The 20,942-nt window shown below is 40.6% G+C and overlaps 1 protein-coding gene across 1 annotated transcript in view; it reads left to right on the top strand.

The window, feature by feature from the left end:
- The window catches only part of LOC108902610 (glypican-1-like), a 39,121-nt gene extending 19,795 nt beyond the window's left edge, over positions 1-19,326 (top strand). The window contains 10 exon segments of the mRNA XM_018704547.2: positions 7,523-7,681; positions 9,553-9,737; positions 9,739-9,771; positions 10,223-10,396; positions 11,694-11,859; positions 13,051-13,181; positions 14,142-14,279; positions 14,950-15,080; positions 17,282-17,457; positions 17,872-19,326. Coding sequence (XP_018560063.1) covers positions 7,523-7,681; positions 9,553-9,737; positions 9,739-9,771; positions 10,223-10,396; positions 11,694-11,859; positions 13,051-13,181; positions 14,142-14,279; positions 14,950-15,080; positions 17,282-17,457; positions 17,872-18,053 — 1,475 coding nt within the window. The 3' untranslated portion in view covers positions 18,054-19,326.
- Positions 19,327-20,942: the final 1,616 nt, after the last annotated feature.

Here is a 20,942-nt window from a genome sequence, read left to right as displayed (position 1 = left end):
TTACATTACATGTCTAACATTAAATGTCTCCCTACCTTTGTGTACTGTGTGTGTGTGTGTGTGTGTGTGTGTGTATCTGTGTGTGTAGAGGGATGAAAGTGGATAAAAGCTCACATGCATAATTTTAACAATGGGTGTGCGTGTGTTATGAAATACAGTGACCTGATCTTCTTAATTGTATGTCTGGTGACCCTGATCCACCTAATCAAGACCATGAGGGGAAGTGTGTATGTGTCTGTGATGGAGATGGGCCTCTTTACATTTAGTGATATTAATCTGGCTCTGTGTAGATATATTGTCGTATACATAGGTGTCTGTGTCAATGCATTAAAAATAAAGTGACTTCAGTCAATCAGCGTAAGATGTTGAGGACACAACAGTTATCAAAACATTCTTGGAAATATGGTTATTTGCTTTCTTTCCGGGAATGAGATGTGAAGATGAGAAGATTGATAGCTGGAGTCAGGAGGTGATTAACTTAGCTTAGATTATCTTAGTGTAGCGTTAGCGTAGGACTGAAATCTCACCTGTCTCCAATGTGAGACAATACTGAACCAAAATCTGCAGCTCCTCTGAAATCCACTGATTAATAGGATGAATCAATTTTTTTGTAAATGCAAAGCAAGCAATTTTTGCATTTAGATTCTCTAAACTAAATGCAAAGACATGAGAGTGAAAATGCTCCTCTCATCTAACTTTGAAGTTAGCAAATAAGCTTCTTTCTCAAAATGACAAACTATTCCTATTAACTGATGACAGATTAATAAAAGATTAAAAATACAGACTGCACTGATAATAATTACAGTTAGCAGATTTCTGTAGATATAATCTATTTTGATTCGGACTTTAAATAATCATCACTGTTAATCTAAGTTTATTCCTCTCTACAACAGTCCACTTGAGCTCTGCTACAGCAGCTTCAGCTACAACTAACATCTTATCTTACTTTCTCTTGCACCGGCAAATATGTTCGATTTTTTTGCAAACAAATTCCAGTCACTGATGGATCAAAATCACTGTAATCAGTTTGATAAGATGCTAGATGAAAAAAAATCTTCCCATGAACATTAAAAATGCATTTTACCAGAGGGGAAATACCAATTATCTGTCTGTAGCCAGAAGCCAAACCAATAAATATTCCTCTATTTAACATATAGACTAGCTGCATGGCATCATAACACCAAGAGAAAATAAGATTGAGGAGAAATTAATTAAGTATAAGTGTCAGACAGACAGACACCTGCTGTCAAGTGTTTAAATAACTTGCTGTATCAGCAATGTCCTGTCTTTGATTAAATCTGGGTGTTGCCTAAAGCAGAATATTTGGCTTGGCTTCGTGAGTGTTTGGCTTCATGGGAGTTTAATTAGATTTTCACTTTAGTCCTGCTTCAGTTAAGGGTAGCTGAGATTACAGACGCAACAACAGGCAGAAAAGCAAGCGTCCACAACTCTGCAGTCTCTGTCTCTGAGTGGCTTAGATTCCACTCTTTGCTGCCAGGCTGGATGGTTTCCTGTCGGCCCCACGGTACGTTGCAGGTTACCTGTTTGCCTGCTTGGCACACGTGCCGAGGTTTTCTCACTTGTCGAGACGGGCTCAGGTATGCCGGGGCTGCCACAAGGAATGCAGGGGGATAAAAAAAAAAAAAAAAGACGACACAGAGGGAGAGAGGGAGGGTATGAGAGAGAGAAGAAAGTGAGATCCAGATGCTTTTGATGGGAAAAGGAAATGAATGGCTAAGCAACATCGTCTTGATGTGGTCTCCATGGCGACGGATGTAAGCTGTTTTACGTCTGCAGGCAAAACCAAAAACAAGTTTTGAATTAAATGGATTCACTAATGATTAAGTGCAAAATACCCTGCAGCAGAACAAGGTACTGCAGTCTCTTTAATGCAGCACTTAGCTCCAGGAGGGCTGTGGGAACATGTGATCTCTCCTTGGCACAATATCCACCATTAAATGAATTTATCCCCATAAATTTACATCAGACTTCCACATAATCAATAAATTTACCTCATCAGGATTCATGCCAGCGTAATGAGGTGAATAAACTCTCTAATCTAAGTTTAAATGGGTTTTTTGCCTTTACTACAGAAACCAGACTGAGGCTGTTAGGTTGTCCGTTTGAGTCTCTGAGCTGCCCGTTAAATTTAAGAGGAGAAAGTGAGCGAGCAGTGGACAGAAATAAGAGGGTTGTGATTGAACTAAGGAGCACTCAGCATTGATTATGATGATGATTGTATAAGTGTGAAGTTGTATTTTACTGGAGAAGAACCCAGCTGACATTTCCTGGATACATAAATGACTGATTGGGCAGTGATTATACAAGAGGTTTTTAAGTCAGATTAGTTCTTCAGGTTGCCTTTTCTTGTTTGATCATCAGCACATTTTTGCTGCCAGGAGCATCAACACTCAAATTCATGTCAGCAAGGGGTGAGCTGCTGTCTGCTCTGTAGCTGCACATGCTCAAATTTATCATTGTTTACAGCACTGCAGGAAATCACTTCCTGCTGATCAGATCTCCTGTAGGCAGCAATAAAAGGCTGTAGCAATCTTCTCCGTCTATGACTTCTTATGCCGACAGTTTTGGATGATGTGTACGTGAATTGAAGATGGGGTCTCGTCTGAGCTGTTTCTCACTATGAGTAGCTGACAAATAAAAGCAAGGGCAGTACAGGAGAGAGAGAGAGTCATCATGTTTTCACAGTCTTTTTCCTCTTCTGCTCTTCACAGTTGGCGATTTGAAATTTTAGAAATAAAGTAAAAATCAAGCTTGAAAAAGAAATAAGCTATCACACTTAGTGTTGATAGCTTATTTCTTTCTATTTTCTTTCTATTTCTATCTTATCACTGCTGGGCAGAAACTAGTGCTCTGTGTGCTGCATGTGTAGAACTGTGTGTGTTTCTGTGCTCTTGTAATTCTACTGTATCTTTGTGACCGATATCTGCTTTGGATCTTTTGCCCCTCACTTCCTTAAAGGCCAGAAACAGAAACCTGGCTAACGTCAGAATTATTAGATTTAGAGAATGGTTAAGTAATGGTCTCCCTGTTAGTGAATCATCAGTTTGGAGTAGGGCAATGAGAACAATGTTCAGGCTTGTGCAGTGTATGTCACTCAAGACTCTCCCATCCAAGCTGATCCCAATGGATAAGAGAAGAATAAAGGTAGCTCTGCTTAGCGTAGTACTATAAATAGGGGTCAGGCATTTGGGATGAGATGGGTGAGATGGGGGCAAATGGTCAGTCCGCAAAATAAAATCCAGAGATGCTCCACAGAGATGGTCGGGGTCAGGTGTCCGAGCAGAAATATTTGAGGTCATTGACTTGAGACGCTTCAGATTTTTTGACTTTTTTTTTTTTCAGAGTTTGTAGTAATGTGAGAGTTAAGGCATCGGGATTGTACAAACCAACAATATGACAAGCAGCAATTGACTTGTTGTACAAGCTGACACTGTGGCACACTCTGAACAACCAAGTGCAACACCGTAAATTCCCTCCAGCAGAAACTGGGGTTAAATGTCCAGTAACACGTTTAGAAACTAATCCCTTTTGAGTATAGCCATGTCCAAAGGGTTGGTAGCTGTTCACACAGTTGTTTACAGCCTGTTGTACCAGTGAACAGGCAGCCAATGAGTGACAAGAATCAGGGAAACTATCTGTATTCCAACTACTTTTCACATTCCCTCATGTCCCTTTTGAAATGCTCTTAGCATCTCGCATTTCCCATATCAATGAGACCTTAGACACTAGGGAATAAATTATGTCAATGATGGTCTCCATAAATGTAGTACAAACGTGTGTGTGTGTGTGTTTTCCCCCCAGGATGTGGACCTTGCTTAATATAAGCTGAGGCTTGAGGGCAAAACAGTGTGACCAAATACACCTACAGAAACTGATTTTATTTGACTCAAATCTGTTTCTCGCACACCTTCCTCTCCTCTCCCTCTCCTCTCCTCTCCTCTCCTCTTTTCTTCTCTTCTCTTTCCCTTTTCTCTGTTTACACCCCTTTAAGCACTTAAAAGCTCAATCTTCCTTCAAGGCTTTGCTTAAAATGAGTTTCCACCATTTTGATAACCTCACTCTGTCACTATGTGCAGGTAGTTGCCCAAAGGCTGTCCAACTCTTGTCACGAAACCCTTGAGCAAGGCACCCCCTGAGAAAACCTGCTCTATGCTGTACCTTCTGGTCTGTTCACCTACTGTAATGCATCTGTCCACATGTGTTAGCATGTTTTCAAGCTTGCTCTTTGTTAGTATGTCACCACTGTGCTCATTTCTGTCTTTCCAAGTGAATTAAGGTTTTATAGCAGGATGCCAGCTGCTTCCATTACCCAGCGACCCAGGAATGCAGTAAAGCATATGTGTCTGTGGTAAACGCCCTGCGTCGTCTGGGGTGGTAAGCAAACCAACAACAAAATGCTAACATTAGCTGCAGCACATAAGCACTCAGAGATGATGTCTACTATGATATGTAATGCATATGCTGTGGTTTTAAACCTCAGCGAATGAATCACTCCGATTCATGCATGACTCTGAAGCTGTTGAGCTAGAAAAGTTAACACAGATTGATTAAAATCTCACATCTTAATTAAATTTCCCTTCTACTCTCCCTTATCCTATTCTGGTGTTGGCAGACACCAAATCAGAACCTCAGACCTGCCCAATCGTCATGAAAGTTGTGCAATATTGTTGACTTTATTTTTTGCAATTTCAAAGAGTTTTCTCTCTTTACATCACATGTATATGTAAAATAATGTTTTTTTTTATTAAATCAGAAGTAGAATATGGCCATTTCTGGATTTGTCTTGTGGTGCTGAGAAGGACCTTGTACCCTTAGAGGTCCTATGTCCCACTGTGAACTCTCTATGAACAGATGGAAGCTTTAATGCTTTCATCACAGAGGTGTGACTTCGGAAGTGAATATAACTCAAAGAAAAAACTTTCAGCCTAAGAAATGACATTTGTTTTTATAGGTCATCAGTCCTTTTCCATTGTATGTTGTGCGTTTGAGCCTAAGCAACTCAGTGTGCTGCGGCTCCTTCATCTTCTTAAAATTGTTGCAGACCAGACACAGTACCAGCGTCCTTGTCAATCTCTAAAGTAACTGAAAGAGAGGAAGGACTGATTCATTAGAATGCAGCTTAACATTTTGTCAGGGGAAACCACGTAAACGGTTTAATAAGTATCCGAAATGCTCACAAACCTCTGATGGTGGGAAACTACCCAGTCTGGGAACACTACTCCCATCCTATCAGCTCTTTTGCTGTGACCTTGAAATGAACTGAATAAGTTGGTGGTGTTGATTAAACTGTAAATTGGAACAACTTCTGATTAGCTGATTAACTTGAGTTGTCACACATACACACAGAGAGGCAATGTAGAAGTTCCCTCTGATAACCAGATTGACAAGATTGTGGGAGTTGTGAAAAAATTCACAGCTTAAGTGTGAGGATGCAGTCACATTTCTGAAGCTTTTTTTCCATCTTTAAATACAGACATAATCAGAAACACAGCTCAGTAAAGCCGGTGTGATTAGCAAGAGGCGATTTTGTTTGATGATGTTCGTTTGAGGGCTGGGAGGAGTGAAGTGTCTCATCTCAGACTGTCTCACCTGCACTTGACCCTTGAGGACTACTGAGGAAATGAGAATATTAAATACGTGTCGTGGTTGATTTGTGGGATGAGTGTGTGCGTGGCGCTGAGCAGATGTTTAATCCACTCTATCTTATCTTCCTGTGTTTGTAATAAACAAAAAACATCTTAAAATATTCCAAAAAAGATTGTGAGAAAAGAAGTAAGTTGGTACATAAGGTACTATTTCCTCTTTCTCCTTTCTCTCTCTCTCTCTCTCTCTCACACACACACACACACCAGCCAGTGCCAATGAAAGATTCATGCAGCAGTGATGATGAAGGCGTCTCCTCTTCTGCTCCACTTACCATGGTGGACAAATTCTGCCCCCCAACCCACACACCACACACACACACACACACACATACCAACACCAACCCAGGACCTGTTAAAGAAGGAAGAGAGCAGTGATGCACACAGCTGTGGGGTACTTACTCACCCTTAACCTTCCCAGACATGGGCATACACACACACACACACACACACACATGAACACACACCAATCCTGAGGCCTGTCGAGAGACTGATGCTGCAGACTGCTTTCTAGGCTGTCTGGCAGACTCAGAGTGTGTGTGCACAAGTATGTGTGTGTGTGAAAAACATCTTTATTTTTAATTTCCCTCATGGACCTGGGTATCCCCTAAAGGATAGAGAAAAATGTTGAGGACGAGCAATTTTTCTAGCCTGCGCTCTATTTTTTTTTATTATTTCTACTGCAAAGATTTTTTTCCAGGTTGGGCGTGTCATGCTCAGGGTTTAGTTATTGGCTACACGGTAGGAGGAGTCACAGCCAAAACCTATTCTGTTATTGTCAGCATTCATCACTGCGGAGTTTCTGAGTAACACTTCAGGCCAAGTCAATTTGTCCTGTAAGCTGAAACATAACCACACACTCACAGGCTGAAAAAGCTACTTTGCCTTCAGTCAGTTTGTGTTTTTAACTGTTTTCTTCCAGCGTTTTTGTGTCTATTTTGATATTGAAAAGGAAGAGAAGCCAGTGTTGGAGGTATATATTTATTTGTGCCTTAAGTAATGCTACTTAATCATTCTACTCCACTGTATTACTCCACTAAATGTATTATTTCAGCTACTAGTTTAAGATTTTACATATAAGATATAATGTTAGTTTATAAAATATGATGCATTGTTTAGAAAAACAACCTAACAGGATGAAAAGTGGTATTTTTACTTTTTAAGTAAAACATCTCAGCACTTTTCCACCACACCACAGGAGAGGAGACTGGAAATGGGGAATGACATATAAGAAAGATCCCCAGCTGAATTCGAACCATTGACAATGGCAATTAAACTCTAACAGGCTTTAATTGCAAAATCAAAATGGTGTTTATTAATGCAATGAATTTCAATCTGGTTGTCAGTGACTCTCCGTGTATATGCTGTCCCTAAACAAATGTGCAGACACTTGAATTCTTTTTTGAGGAAAAGTAGCAGCACTGCATTGGAAAAACACTCCAGTCCTGCCTCCAATAAACAAGTATAAACTGTACAATTCATGTAAAAGTGGAGAAGAATGGTTCTTCTCAAAGTGTTAGATTATTGATGTATTCACATGTGAGCAGTGTGAAAGACACATGTTGTGAATGCTCCAAGTGGTTCTCCGTCTGACCTCTTCATTATTAAACTCAGTGAGCCAGTGAATCATACTGTTGTTGTCTCACCAAGACTTTGATTCTGGGGATTTCCAGATCAACTACTACAGACAAGATGCTGGAAATGAGTCTGTCAAACTACTTTTATTAACAATGGCTGGTTTGATGGTGACTGTACATGTTCAAGAGCTGACATGTTCAGTTAAAAAAAATATGTAAATTGATTAAATTATAAGAAACTAAATGAATTACTGGCACTTTGTCTTCTCCCCACTGTACCAGGTGAACATCTGAGGATGTGTCCTCAGGGTCCGACCTGCTGCACCAGCGACATGGAGGAGAATCTGGCTGGCCTGACCGCCCAAGAGACCGAGGGACTGATCAGAGAGGCCGGCAGGTCGCTGCAGGCTGCTTTCAATGCTCTCCACAGGAGCTTCGACAGTAAGTAGGGTGTGTGTTTGTGGGTATGTGTGTGTGTTTGAGACACTCATTACTGGCTGAGCTCAATAGCAAAGCTTCAGCAGCTAGCCCAGGGGAGTGTGACATTTGTATGTTGTGTATTTGTGAGTTTGTGTTTTCTACAAGCTCAGGCTGTGCTCAAAGCTCGATACTGCAGCTTCAGTGGGGATGGGGTGTGTGTGTGTGTGTGTGTGTGTGTGTGTATGTGTGGGAGGATGTGAGTGTGTCCTGTGCGTCAAGGGGACCCCTGACTGGGTGTTATAATGAGAGCGGAGTCAGCCAGACACAATGAAATGTGATAAGCCGATCCCCTGATCTCGAAGGGGTACACACGCACACACACACACACACACACACTTGTGTACAATGACTCACACACACACAAACAGAGAGGTGTCCCCTTGGGGCAGTGGCTGGTTCAGCTAATGAGCAGTTGACCCACTGAGGAGCCGAGTCTGCAGATCACTGCACATCAGAGAAAGAGAAGGATGGAGGGAGGAAGAAAAGATGTATAGAGTGAGAAGTGCCGCTGATAACAATAGGGAGACAGACAAATGCAGCGAGTGAGAAATGTGTCATTAGTGCTGCGAAGAGACAGTGAATCAATATAAAACATAAAGAAAGAAGAGAAACAGGAGGAGGACCAGTCAGAGGAGGAGGAGGACAGTATTATTAGTCTGAAGGCAGCAGGCCACCTCAGTAGCAATAATGTGGGTGTCCATCTGGTTGTGGTTAGAACAGGCTGGCACTGGTCCACAGCCTTTGAAGAAGGAGGGAAAAGCCCAGACCAATATACTGCAGAGACAGCTCGCTGACTCCCTCATTCTCTCTGTTTGACCTCTCCATCACTTTGAATCCATCTGGCTGCAGAGACAATTACAAAGAAACCTTAGAAATGTTAAATAAATAAGTTTGGCTGTAATAAATAAACTGCAACCAAGAATCTTTTAAGGATTTAATCGTAATAGTAATGTTAAATAAACTGTCTATATTTGTTATCGTCTTGACACAAATGGTTGTGTTCAAACATGGATTAGTTATATTCCACATGTGTATTTAATTTATGTAATTGAATATTTATCGCTATTTATTGGATAGTTCCACAAGTAAAATTACACTTAACACTACGCTAATCAATATTTTTATGTTAACGATGGCTTAAATGACTATGAGCAGTGTCAATTTTCAACTAGCATTCTGAATTATTAATCTGACCCAGCAGAGTAAAAATGCTAAGTAGAACTGAGAACTATCAGTTCATTTCAGCTCATTGTTTTTGTTTTACTGCCTGAAACTCAGTTGTTTTGTTTCAGACTCTCTGCTTTCATTAAGCATATTTACAGAGGCAACTGTTTTCAGTGAAAAAACTTTGAGGAAGGCATTGCACACTACCTGCCCATCACCAAACTGCAGTTAAACAAAGTTAGCGACTAGCCGGGGAACACAGCGGAACATTTAGCTGCTAAAGAGCCTGATATTTTCCCCAGAAGTTGGTGAGGATCAAAACAGAGCTTTAAGTAGAATCAGTCATGTCCAGAAACAAGAGTTCTAAATGAATGCTAATCCTGTTCTGTGTCTGCTTGACGTTTAAATTAATGACTGTTAACATGCTAATGTGCTAATTATATCAGCTTCACAGGGCCATGATATGTTAAATGTGAGTATGCTCTTCAGTTTGGGGTGGAACTCTGCCCTCAAGTGGTCAAAAAACTCATTGTGCGGTTTAAGTTTCGTCAAATTTGCAGCTTCTCTAGCTTCTCTTCAGCTCATTATAATTTACCAAAAGAGGTTCACAATCTTCCTCTTTTCCTTTGTCCATTAACTTTACTTCTCTCTCCTCTCTCCTCCTCCAGCCTATTTCACCGAGCTGCACAGTCACTCTGAGCGCGCCCTCCAGGAGGCGCTGTCTCCACTCGGCCCTCTGTACTCCCAGAACACCCGTCTGTATGGAGACCTCTACAGCGACCTGCGACAGTACTACCGGGGCTCCGCTCTCAACCTTGATGAGACCCTGTCTGAGTTCTGGTCCCGCCTTTTAGGAGCGTACATTTAAAACCTCCGCCCCTACAGATGTGAGTGACAGAGACTGGTATACAGGGCGATGAAAGGGCCAATTTTATGAATTAAAAAATCAGAGCACTGATTGACTGATATGAGAGGGCAGTATTAGTCGTATTATTTATTGTTAAATAACACATTAATAAAAGTTAAATTATACTTACTCATACCAGAAGTTGAGGCCTACTTGAAATTTGAATGGAGGGTGAACTAATCATGCTGATCCTTTCATCTACTTGATAAATTGCCTCTCTGCAGCTCTTGTTCCTGTTCTGACTCATAAAAATACTTACACAATGTGGCATGCCAATAAACTTTCCAGTTTTAGACGCATCAGTTGCACTTACAATAGTTTTCCGTTACATACTGGTTTGCATTCATTTAATAGAGATAGGAAAGTTATTTTTAAAATGTCTTTTAATGGACTTCTACATCACGTCTGCCACTGTCACCTCTGTCTCGCAGGTCAGCCTGTCAGAGGATTACCTTGAATGTGTTGCTAAGCAACAGGAGACGCTGCGGCCATTTGGAGACATCCCTAGGGACATGAAGGCGAAGGTGATCCGGGCTTTTGTCACAGCTCGGTCGTTTGTCCAGGGGCTGACAGTCAGCGGAGAGGTGGTCAGGAAGGTCTCCCAGGTGAGAGTGTGTGTGTGTGTGTGTGCGCAAGACAGATGCAGCAAGGCAGAGAGACAGGGTGTGTTGGTGTGAGAGAGTTTGCGATTCAGTGTTTGTGTCGGAGTGAGAGAGCATCATCTCTTGCGTGTTTGTGTATGTATGTGTGTTTGTGTGTGTCTGTGTACGTGTGTGTGTGAGTGACTAAGGCCTGCTGGGCTGAGTCCCAGGAAAGCAGATATGATGGATGCGCGGTCGTCACACCCTAACTGTCAGAGAAAATGTCTCCACCCTGAAAATGAAAAACAAAGATCATCAAAAATTAAGTGTCAGACTCTCAAAGCTCTCATTTGGAGGGATGACAATGCCGGTGTCAAATTATGGGTGTGATGATGTTTTTTTCTGCTCTCATTGCATTTTTTTCCCAAACGCTCAGAGACTTTAGCGTGTCTGGTGTGACGTTGTTTGTTGTCTTCTACATGACTTGTTTGACTGAGCTTGTATGGGTCACAACAAGACTTGTTCAGACTCTTTGTTGAGTGTACTTTTCTTACAGTTCCAGGTTTACATTTGTTCATATTTATGTAAAAATCAAGAGCATGTTCTCGAAACTTGCTTGAGTTGTGTAATCCATCACAGTGAACATCTAGTCTGCAGACTTTTTACACAGATCGGTACTTAAACCACATTACCACATAATAATAATATAAACTGACACAAATTAGTGCAGTCTTGCTGACAGTGATGGATTGTACAACGCATGCAAGTTCCCGTTAATCTGTTAATCTGAGTAATTTTTTTTTTTTTTATAAGTTAGGAAAATCAATCCAAATATCTAAAATTCTGTAGCATACATTTAAAATCGGTCAACAAATCTATTGTTTTAAAATTTGCAAATGTACTGTGATTATCCTTAAGTCCTGCTCTTTATATTTTGGTGGTGCCTTTGGTTTGGAGTATCCCTCCATCAGATCTGTGAGGGGTAGTGGTAAAATAACTCCACTGTGGAACTGGACACCTCTCAATGCTTGCGTACATTATCCAAAGCCAAAGGTGAAACAGAAACCATGTACTGTTAAAAGACTGACAAGGAGGGCTATCACTGTCCTCTTGTTCAGACTGAGTCTCCTGTAATGTTACAATACCACCCTCTACTGTCTTTTTCTAGGGATATTTGCACTCTGCTATGCATAGCCCTCAATTGAAAAAGAAAGAAATGAACCCTTGTAGTAATCACAAATGACTCTGGATATATCAATGTTCTTCTTTACTGCTGCTCGTGAGTTTTCTGACACTAACTGTCCTGTCCAACCACCACCAGGTTTCTTTGAGTCCAGAGTGCACGAAGGCCCTGATGAAGCTGGTTTACTGCCCTCACTGTCGCGGCCTGGCCTCCGTCAAACCCTGCTCCAACTACTGCTCCAACGTCATGAAGGGTTGCCTGGCCAACCAAGCCGACCTGGACCCAGAGTGGCAAAACCTTATAGGTAAGATTCAAACAGTGACGAAAGACTCTGGGGGGGAAAATGAGTTGGAACAGACATTGGGCCTCATCCAAGAACCACTTGTAGAAACAGATTTGTTCTTATGCGGCTCGTATGAATGATTTAAGAAAATCTGTCATATACAGTCTGTCTTTATCCACAGGGGAAAAACATAAAAGATTTAAGACTTATGAAAATGAACTAAGATAAAATATATAATTAAACAAAAAGAATGTAAAATGAATGTTCTGTTCAGCATATCATCATCATGGCTTGTCAAGTTACTGAGAAATTTGTCAGATTTTATGATTTTATTGGCATATTTCAGCACTGCAACTTACAGTACTTGTTAGGAGAATTCTCCAACTCCCAGCTGCCTCAGGGTCTTTGTGCTTTGCTCTGTTCATCATCCTCTGTTGCACTGAACAGCGTAACATCCCATCTAATATCTCTGTGACTGGCACATTACCGCTTCTCATATTAGTCATGGACCGCTTTGCTTTATGAAGAACTTAGCATCTAACTTCATGTAGTCTAAACTATTCCTTTTTTGTTTCTGTCACAGTACAGCGCTGCTCTGACTGTCATTGACAACTGTATTATTGATATTTTCTAACTGTTTCATGTCCTGCAACACCACTCTATACTGACACTGCTTAATTTGTTTGCTGATTTCCAACAGCAGGTCTTAAGTCTGGCATAAAGGTCATCTTTTTATTCTTTGCTAACATTCTTTGTGAATGAAACTTGCCCACAAACAGAGCGGAACAGCTACTGTAGCTTTATATAGCAATTTCATGGGCGTTGGTTGTGCTAATGATGAATCTCAGAAACGCGCGCCTCCTCATGAGCAGATGGTGTTCATCAGGCTGAAACAAGCAACTTATGACAAGTCCAGTTAATAGGTAGTTTGATGAATTTGACATGGAAAACTTGTACAGGCAAACCTCTCTCGAAAAAAGCAAGAGGGATTTAGGATAAGGATACTAAATTGTTCTCCGATCAGGCCCAGTGGGCGTAAGTTACAGTACAATCTCATGCAGATGAGATAAGAATGCAACTGCAGATGAAAAGGCTGATATCAGTATAGACTTGAATTCTTGTTATATAGGAACAAATAAAAGTTTTGTTCCCAAGAAAAAACACCAAACACAGCTGGTCTTCTTTTTTTCTTTTCCTCCTTCCTCTGTTCAGACACCATGATCCAGGTGGTGTCTAGTTTCAGCACAGAGCCCAGTCTCGATGTGGTTCTCTCCTCCATCCCAGCTCGGATCTATGAGGCTGTTCACTACCAGCAGGAAAACATGGACACTTTCACAGCAAAAGTAAGACATCTCAGTTTTCTCATTGTTTAATATTCTGACTGCATACAAGCTCCAGAGCAAATTTCACCTGGGAGAATTTTATCTCTGCTAAGATGCCAGCTCATGCTTATGTCTGCAGTCCTGCACCTGCTGAATCATTTGTCAGACCTGTCACCTCTTTATCAGTTTGTTGGTTGAATTTGATTCCTAGATCAAAGGTCATTAAGGAATATGCAAAATCATCCAGAGACAGATTTATTATCCCGAAGAAGCGCTTACAGTGAGGATACCTGAGATAGAGCTCAACAGTGTCCTCCAACAATAACAGGCTCAGCCTTTCAGCACTAAGTTTCATTGGTTTTGTAGATACAGTATGTACTTCAAATGAGACTAGGCAACATTATTGTGCTGCTAGACTCCCGTAATTTACCACTTGTCCTCTTAATTTATATTGATGTCTGTTAACTAGTAGTAGGTAGTAGTGGGTACAGCCATAAATAATCACTGCCTTTTGTTCAGTTCTTATACCTTACAAAGTGCAGTTTATTTTCAGTCTCTGTCAAAGTAATGAGACAGAAAATGTTCACTCACAGTGTCTCTGTAAACAATATAATGTTTCATCCTTAAATTCATTGGATGTGAGATAATGCAAAGTCCGTGAATCTAGTTTGTCATCAAAAACAGGGCAACTACAAATTCAAACATCTTTATATTTTCAATGCAAAGTCCGTGAATCTAGTTTGTCATCAAAAACAGGGCAACTACAAATTCAAACATCTTTATATTTTCAAACATGTCTATGGCGACATCTAGTGGATCATTTTAGCACTTGCAAATGTTGTACAGACCAGTAAATCCAAGAGCTGTATTTTAGATTGTAAGGTGATTTAAGATTTTAAACTTTTCAAAATCACAACTCACAACTTCCAGAATATGTGTGTTGACCTGTGTCTGTGCCCCTATGTGTTTGCATGTGTGTAGGTGTACCAGACGTGTGGAACTCCTGGTGAACCAGGGACAGGAAGTCCCACCCCTCATGACCAGAGGAGGAAGAGTGGCTCCCTGACTGCCTCAGAGTACAAACCCTCCCCGACTGCCGGACTCAGACTGGAGATGCAGGTGGGTACATGTACATATACAGTGATGTAAACATAACCTGAGGATGCTCTCAAACATACTGGTATGAATAGTTTTTATTTATCAGTTTCAAGGTAGGTTGTTCCAAGCATCTTGGAGAACTTGGCATGGTTCTTCTGTGGATTTAGTCTGTTTCAGTGTCCTCTGTCCCTTTATGTACTCCCTCACTGACTCCATGATGTTTAGATCAAGGCTCTGTGGGGGTCAGACCATCTGCTACAGGACTCCTTGTTCTTCTTGTCTGTGAAGATACTGTAGCTCTTTATGCCTCTGTCTGTGTTTTGGGCTTGTTGTCATGCTGCAAAATGAATTTGGAACCAATCAGATGCCCCCCTAATTGGACTGTGTGATGGATAACAATCTAAATTCCTGGTTATGTTTGCATCAGTTACTTCACAGAGATATGTGTGTTATATGAGAGCCTTTGTCAAGGTTATCCATGTGTTCCACTGATAAGGTTTCATCAAGTGCATCACTGTTTTAGCACAGGTTTTCTGATGCTGTTCACATTTTGAAAATGTAAATGAAAACACATTCTGACTTGTTTTGAATTCAAACTGTGAAATTTTGGATGTGACTTGGGACTTTGAGACTCCCCTGTGAATTGCAAAACAAAACAAAATTTCTCACACCTGGATGTTTCAATCCTCAGGTATCAGACCTCTCCAGTAAGCTGAGGGAGATGCGACAGTACTGGATCCAGCTCCCCCCAGCACTTTGCAGCAAACTGGCTGCAGGAGGCACCAATCAGGATAAATGCTGGAATGGCATCACCAAAGCCAGGTGAGGAATAAACAAGGAGAACAGTCAGACAGCACTGCACATCAGTGATCTGTCAGTAGCTTTAAAACTGACTTCAAGTCTTCAATTCACTTTATATAGCAGACTGTGAAACACATTTATAAATGTCTCCTCTGTTTCCTATTCAGAAGTCCACACATTCAGTACATTCAGTCCTGGATTTTATGTGTTTTAAAACCTGCTATACTTGTTCCTGAAACCAAGTAAAACACTCTGAACCATTCATCCATCCTCCATCATTAAGCCTGGTTGTTGAGTGTTGAATAAAACACTTGCAAGGTCTCATATCTGTTCTGCTCAAGTTACATTCATGCTGCATAGAAACAAGGTTCACCACAAAAAGAAAACATATGTTCTCTAACACTTAAAAGCCAAAAGAGTCTCTGAATGGAAGAGAATAAAGGAAAAAGGATGACTAGCTTATGATAAAGTCGCTATGATACAGGCTGGTTCTCTTCTTGTTGAAGGCCATTTGTGTCCTTTGTCTCAAAACAAAGAGACTGAAGGCTATTTCTTCTCAGACAAGCTGAAAACTGTAGAGTACGGAAATTTATTCTGATGTCTAACGAGCTGACATTTCCTCCACGTGGAAATTCAGATCCTGCAGCACAAGCATTCATGGCCACACAGGCACACAGCCCTGGTGCTTGTTTCAGCTTCTCATGGTCCATGTATAAATGAATTATAGAGCAATTTGATGCCATGTTGATATGTATACATGTTATCCAGCTGCCTCCGTGCACACACACACCTCGCAGCCTTTAAAGTGGTTGGATCACAGCCAGCTGATGACATTTATCCTGAGCAGAGCTCTCAGAAATATATATGACAGTCAAAATGCATGAAATATAGATGTGTGTGAGTGTGTGTGTGTAGAGAGAGAGAGAGAAATACGAGAGAGGTCGTGAAATATAGATGAATCACTGACTGTGTGTGACAGATTAAGGAAATATGAAATTTGTGTGTGGAGGTGTGGCAGAGAGTGAATTATGACTGTGATGAACTGTTTGTTACTCTACAGCGACACCTAGTGGATTTCCAGAGACCTCAATAAATGTCACACACAAAATTACAACTTCCAATAAATTCTCCTTGAGTAGAAAATGGAACGTAGGCTCGGAGTATGAAGTTTAAATAGGGCTATTTAACATTTTAAGCAGTTTCCAGAACATAAATTAAATCCCACCTCTAAGCAAATGTTGTGAGTGTGTGTCTGTGTACAGTATGATCTCTGGTACTTCTATACTAATGAGGACCAGGAGTTTTAAACCCTGGGTTAGGACACTCTTTTTTTTTTTTTCTTTTTTTTTTTTAGAATTGGTTGATGATGTTTGATTATGTTGTCCAAATTAATCACTCAAAACAATAAAATTTAGCTAGTAAGATTTTGTTCCATGCTGTGTTGATGTTGTTTTATACATGTAAAGAGTTTTGTCTAATCTAATATATAACAGTGAAATACATTTATATTTAGTGATATTCTTATTAGGTACACCTACAGTGAAACTATCAGAGGGGTGTTGATTCAACTGTATGATCATTTTGGAGGGTTTATCAGTGAGGTTAGGGTTAGGGTTACAGGGTTAGTACATTTCAACAGGGCCATGAAATAATAGAAACAGCTGTCAGTATGACTCAACACAAGCTGCAGCCTCCAAAAATGACCAAACATTTGGATCAACACCTCTCTGAAACAGTTTCAACAAAAATTAAACATTAAAACTCTCATGAACGTCGGATTTATTGGAGGACTGTTGGATTAGACTGCATTAGTTTTAGGTTAGGTGTTCCTAATAAACTTCCAAATGAGAGTATAGTTGTGATGGGTGAGGTTAGGTTAGGGTTAGAGGCTAGAGGAAACAGTTTGTCCTCGAGGTTCCACACTAGCACTATAATACAATCACGAATGTGTGTGTGTGTGTGTGTCTGTTGGCTTGTATGGGCTACATAACTCTATCTGCTGACCAGGCGCTGTCAGCACAAAATGCCACATCTAATTTACAAAATTGGACACAGCTGTGCAGATTTATTGACTGAGTACATGCGTTTGTAAGTAAACAATTATTCAAATAGGGCCTCGCCTCAAAAGAATTACCCCCTCATTTACCAGATCTTCTCTGATATACCCATGCTTAAGTGTTTTCTACACATCCCCTCTCCCATCCTTTCTCTCCTCTAAGCAGATACCTTCCAGAGGTGATGGGTGATGGCTTGGCCAATCAGATCAACAATCCAGAGGTGGAGTTGGACATCACGAAGCCAGACATGATGATCCGGCAACAGATCATGCAACTCAAAATAATGAGCAACAGGCTGAAAAACGCAATGGATGGCAACGATGTGGACTTCCAGGATGCTAGTGGGTCTTTTTCTAATCTTTGTGCTGTATTTTTCAGTGTTAATATTTTATATATGAGGCACCTTGGCCATTCTGTTATGTTTCTCCCTTTCATAAGCCTAACAGTCTCACACATGAAGGCTACTTAATGGTTTGATTATCTTGTGTTAAAACAGAGTTGATTACAACCAGGAACTGAGGACCAAATACTCCCAACTAATGTCTAATAAACTTGATTAAAACACTGATTCCATTCATGAAGGTCAAATGGTCCCACTCAGTAATTTGTCAGTAATCACCACTTACAAACTGAAAAGTGTGAGCTTTTGGGTGCAGCTGAAGGTGATGTCTTTCTTAAAAAAAAAAAAAAGTCAATGCAATCAATAATCTCCCTTTAAAAATGTGTTTTCTGCCTCTCTGTGATGACCTCCCTAGGCGACGACATTAGTGGCTCAGGAAGTGGGATGTGCGTGGGTGGACAGTGTCCTCGGAACAGGCCGGGATTGTATGCCTACTCGCCAGACAACAACCGAGTCAGAGGCGCAGCCACATCTCAAACCTGCCTCTGTAACCTCACACTCCTGCTCCCACTGGTCATCCTGCTGCTTCAGCGATGATGGACCGCTGCTGCCTCCATTTGGACTCTGAAGTCCATAGCAGGGCTGAACTGTGGGACAGACAGAAAGTGGGGTTTTGGTGGGGGGAGGATTGGAAAGTAACTTTGCCAAAAAAATTGAAAAAAGACATTTTGGGGAGCAAATGGACAAGATTTTTCTTTGACCAAGTGGAGCAAAAATTGACAGTGACAATATTCTTTATTTTGTTTTGCTCAGTTTTCATGTCTTAGTTTGAGTGCGATTCAGTTTGTTGAGCGGGTTTCAGTGGATTCTTGGGATGAAGATTGTGAGAGAAGAAGAAGAATGGGATGAAGAAGAGGATGACAACCTTACAATGATGAATGAGGATATTGCTAATGATTTATTGACGTTCTATCAGGTCCATTGTAGCTCCAGTGTCCAGTCAGTGGGAGGCACAGCTCAGTGAAAAAATGTTTAGTGCCCCGATATGTTGTGTGTTCGACAACACTTTTTTTTTTATTTTCATTTTTTAACTTGAGGTCGTCTACCTTAACAAACATTGTGTAAGCTGTAAATGTTTGTGTACAATAGCTAAAAGACTGGCACCATATTCAGCCATGAATGTACAGTATAATACTATATTGGCAATGAACCCCCCCCCCCCCCCCAATAATCTGTGATGTAGTTGTCCAGATGTTTTGGTGTGTGTTGGCATAAACAGATACATTCAGTGTGATTTGTTTCAAATACTGCAGATAAATTATCACACTCCTGAGATGTATGAGATGTTGTGATTGCAAGATTTTACCTCACCTTTACTGTATACCCAAAACAAAAGAAAAAGGAACCGACCACTTTTTTTTAACAACTCATCACCTTTGTAAAGAAATAAGCCGTTTCATCAAAGCACCTATAAACAAGCACAGACTAGCAGTTTCCTCAAGTCCTGTAAAGTTGCATTGCATTTGTGACGACACACTCACCAGGTTTTGTAACTGCATAATGGTAAAAAGAATTGTATCATTATGAAAAAAACAAGGTTTTCAGTTTCTGTACATACAGTACAGGATATCTACAGAGTATTGACAACATGTGTAAATTAACCTGGTGATAGAACACTTACTTGGCATGCCTCTTTTTCAGTCTACACTACTATTCTGGTACATATGGGACTTCTGATTCACACAAATGACAGACCTCTTGCACACACATTTACACACACACTGGGGTTGTGTATTAAGCTGGTTTTTATTCATAAGTGTATTGAATCTCACATTTCATTCATTAAACTCTGTTTGATTGTCGCAGTGAATTTTGCCATGGACAGTTTGATTTGTTTAATATTCGTTTAGTTCAACAGTTTGGAAAGAGTTACATGAGATGCTCATTAACACTCTCATATGTGCCCGTTAGCTTAGCATAAAGACTGGAAACAGGAGGAAACTAGGGATGCACCAGTCTGACTTTCTCTGTCCTTATACTGATACTGACACCTGGGCTTTGGGTATCAGCCAATACTGACCACTGATTTGATAACATTGTTTAATTAATACACTGTATGCCTTACTTTGCAGATACTGCAAGTAGCTGTAGAACTTGTTGGCATTGCAAACGTGAAATACCTCCTAACTGCTGACGCTTGGTTTTGAGCTCCCTCCATGCTGTGTTTTGATGCGTCCCTTGGGGAAACAGCTAGCATAAGAGGTAACAAAATCCACCTAAAAGCACCTCTAACACCCACTAATTAATATGTTATATCCTGTAAAACTCCCCAAAAAACACAACTTCTGATTTAAAAAAAAAAAAAAAAAGTTTTTGTTTTTACATTTCAGTGTTGTACATATTAAACAAATAAGATATAATGTGATAATGACTGAGTGCTAGTAGGTGGACTTTGTTAGATATATACTATTTTTTATGTCATATTTACACGACAACCATGATGGTATCAGTCTTTTCATCCAACACTCACCAAGAAACCAAATTGTCAAACAATTGCTTTAATAATCAGCTACATCTCTTCTAAAGGCCTTTGTCCTCCTCTCAGTATGAAGTCATCTGATACAGCTTTTCATCTGTGCATACAGGCTTTCATCCATAAGACAAAAATACACAACCAAGCACCAACTGTTCTCTTTACACTGTCTGTGACTGATTCTCTATTGCTACCAGATTTAGTCATGACTCACTCCCTGGTCCTGTTTCCACTGCAGGACTGAACAGAACTACTCACTACGGGCCACACCCGCTCACAGAAATAACTCCTGCATCAAACCTCGGATGATTTCACTCATTTTCTGCAAAAAGACTCAACTTGTCAGATGCACTACAACTATAAATAAACATATAGCTCTTTGTAACAGGCGCTGACAAGCCTCATCGGCCCCTGCTGGGTGAAAACGAGGCCACACTTTGTGCGTGTGGATGACAATTCTGCACCAGTCAGGGGGTTCGGAGTTAATGAATGATTTATTTTCCTGATGCTGATGTTTAAAATCTGATACAACAGAATGAAACCGAGCGGGAGGCACAAACACACACACAGAGGCACAAAGAGTTTACTACAAGTTTCTGTTTTTGAACGATGGAAAAATCTTGAATGTTTCAGTGTTTCAGGGCCCACATTTCATCTCCCAACAACTGACTGTGACCTGATTTGAACGTCTGTTTGAACTGACCCTTGTGTACATCGTGTGTCTTGTTCTGTAATTGTGTTATGATGTTATGATGTGAAAGTAAAGGTAGAATTTGAACTGGATTCAAGCATTGGGAGGGCATGTGTGGCAGCCACAGTCCACCACACAGCAGACTTTTACTTGGCTGTGCCCAGACATAAAGAGGATTTATTGACGCTTAGAGCTGTGTCTGAACTGCAACTGTCTGTCCATGATCAAAGTTACCCACCATTTTAAATCCCTCAGGTGAGAG

This window comes from Lates calcarifer, linkage group LG17 (assembly GCF_001640805.2).
Source record: "Lates calcarifer isolate ASB-BC8 linkage group LG17, TLL_Latcal_v3, whole genome shotgun sequence".
Lineage (NCBI taxonomy): Eukaryota > Metazoa > Chordata > Actinopteri > Centropomidae > Lates > Lates calcarifer.
Note: the sequence above shows the minus strand (reverse complement) of the source record. Positions and strands in the feature narration are given on the sequence as shown.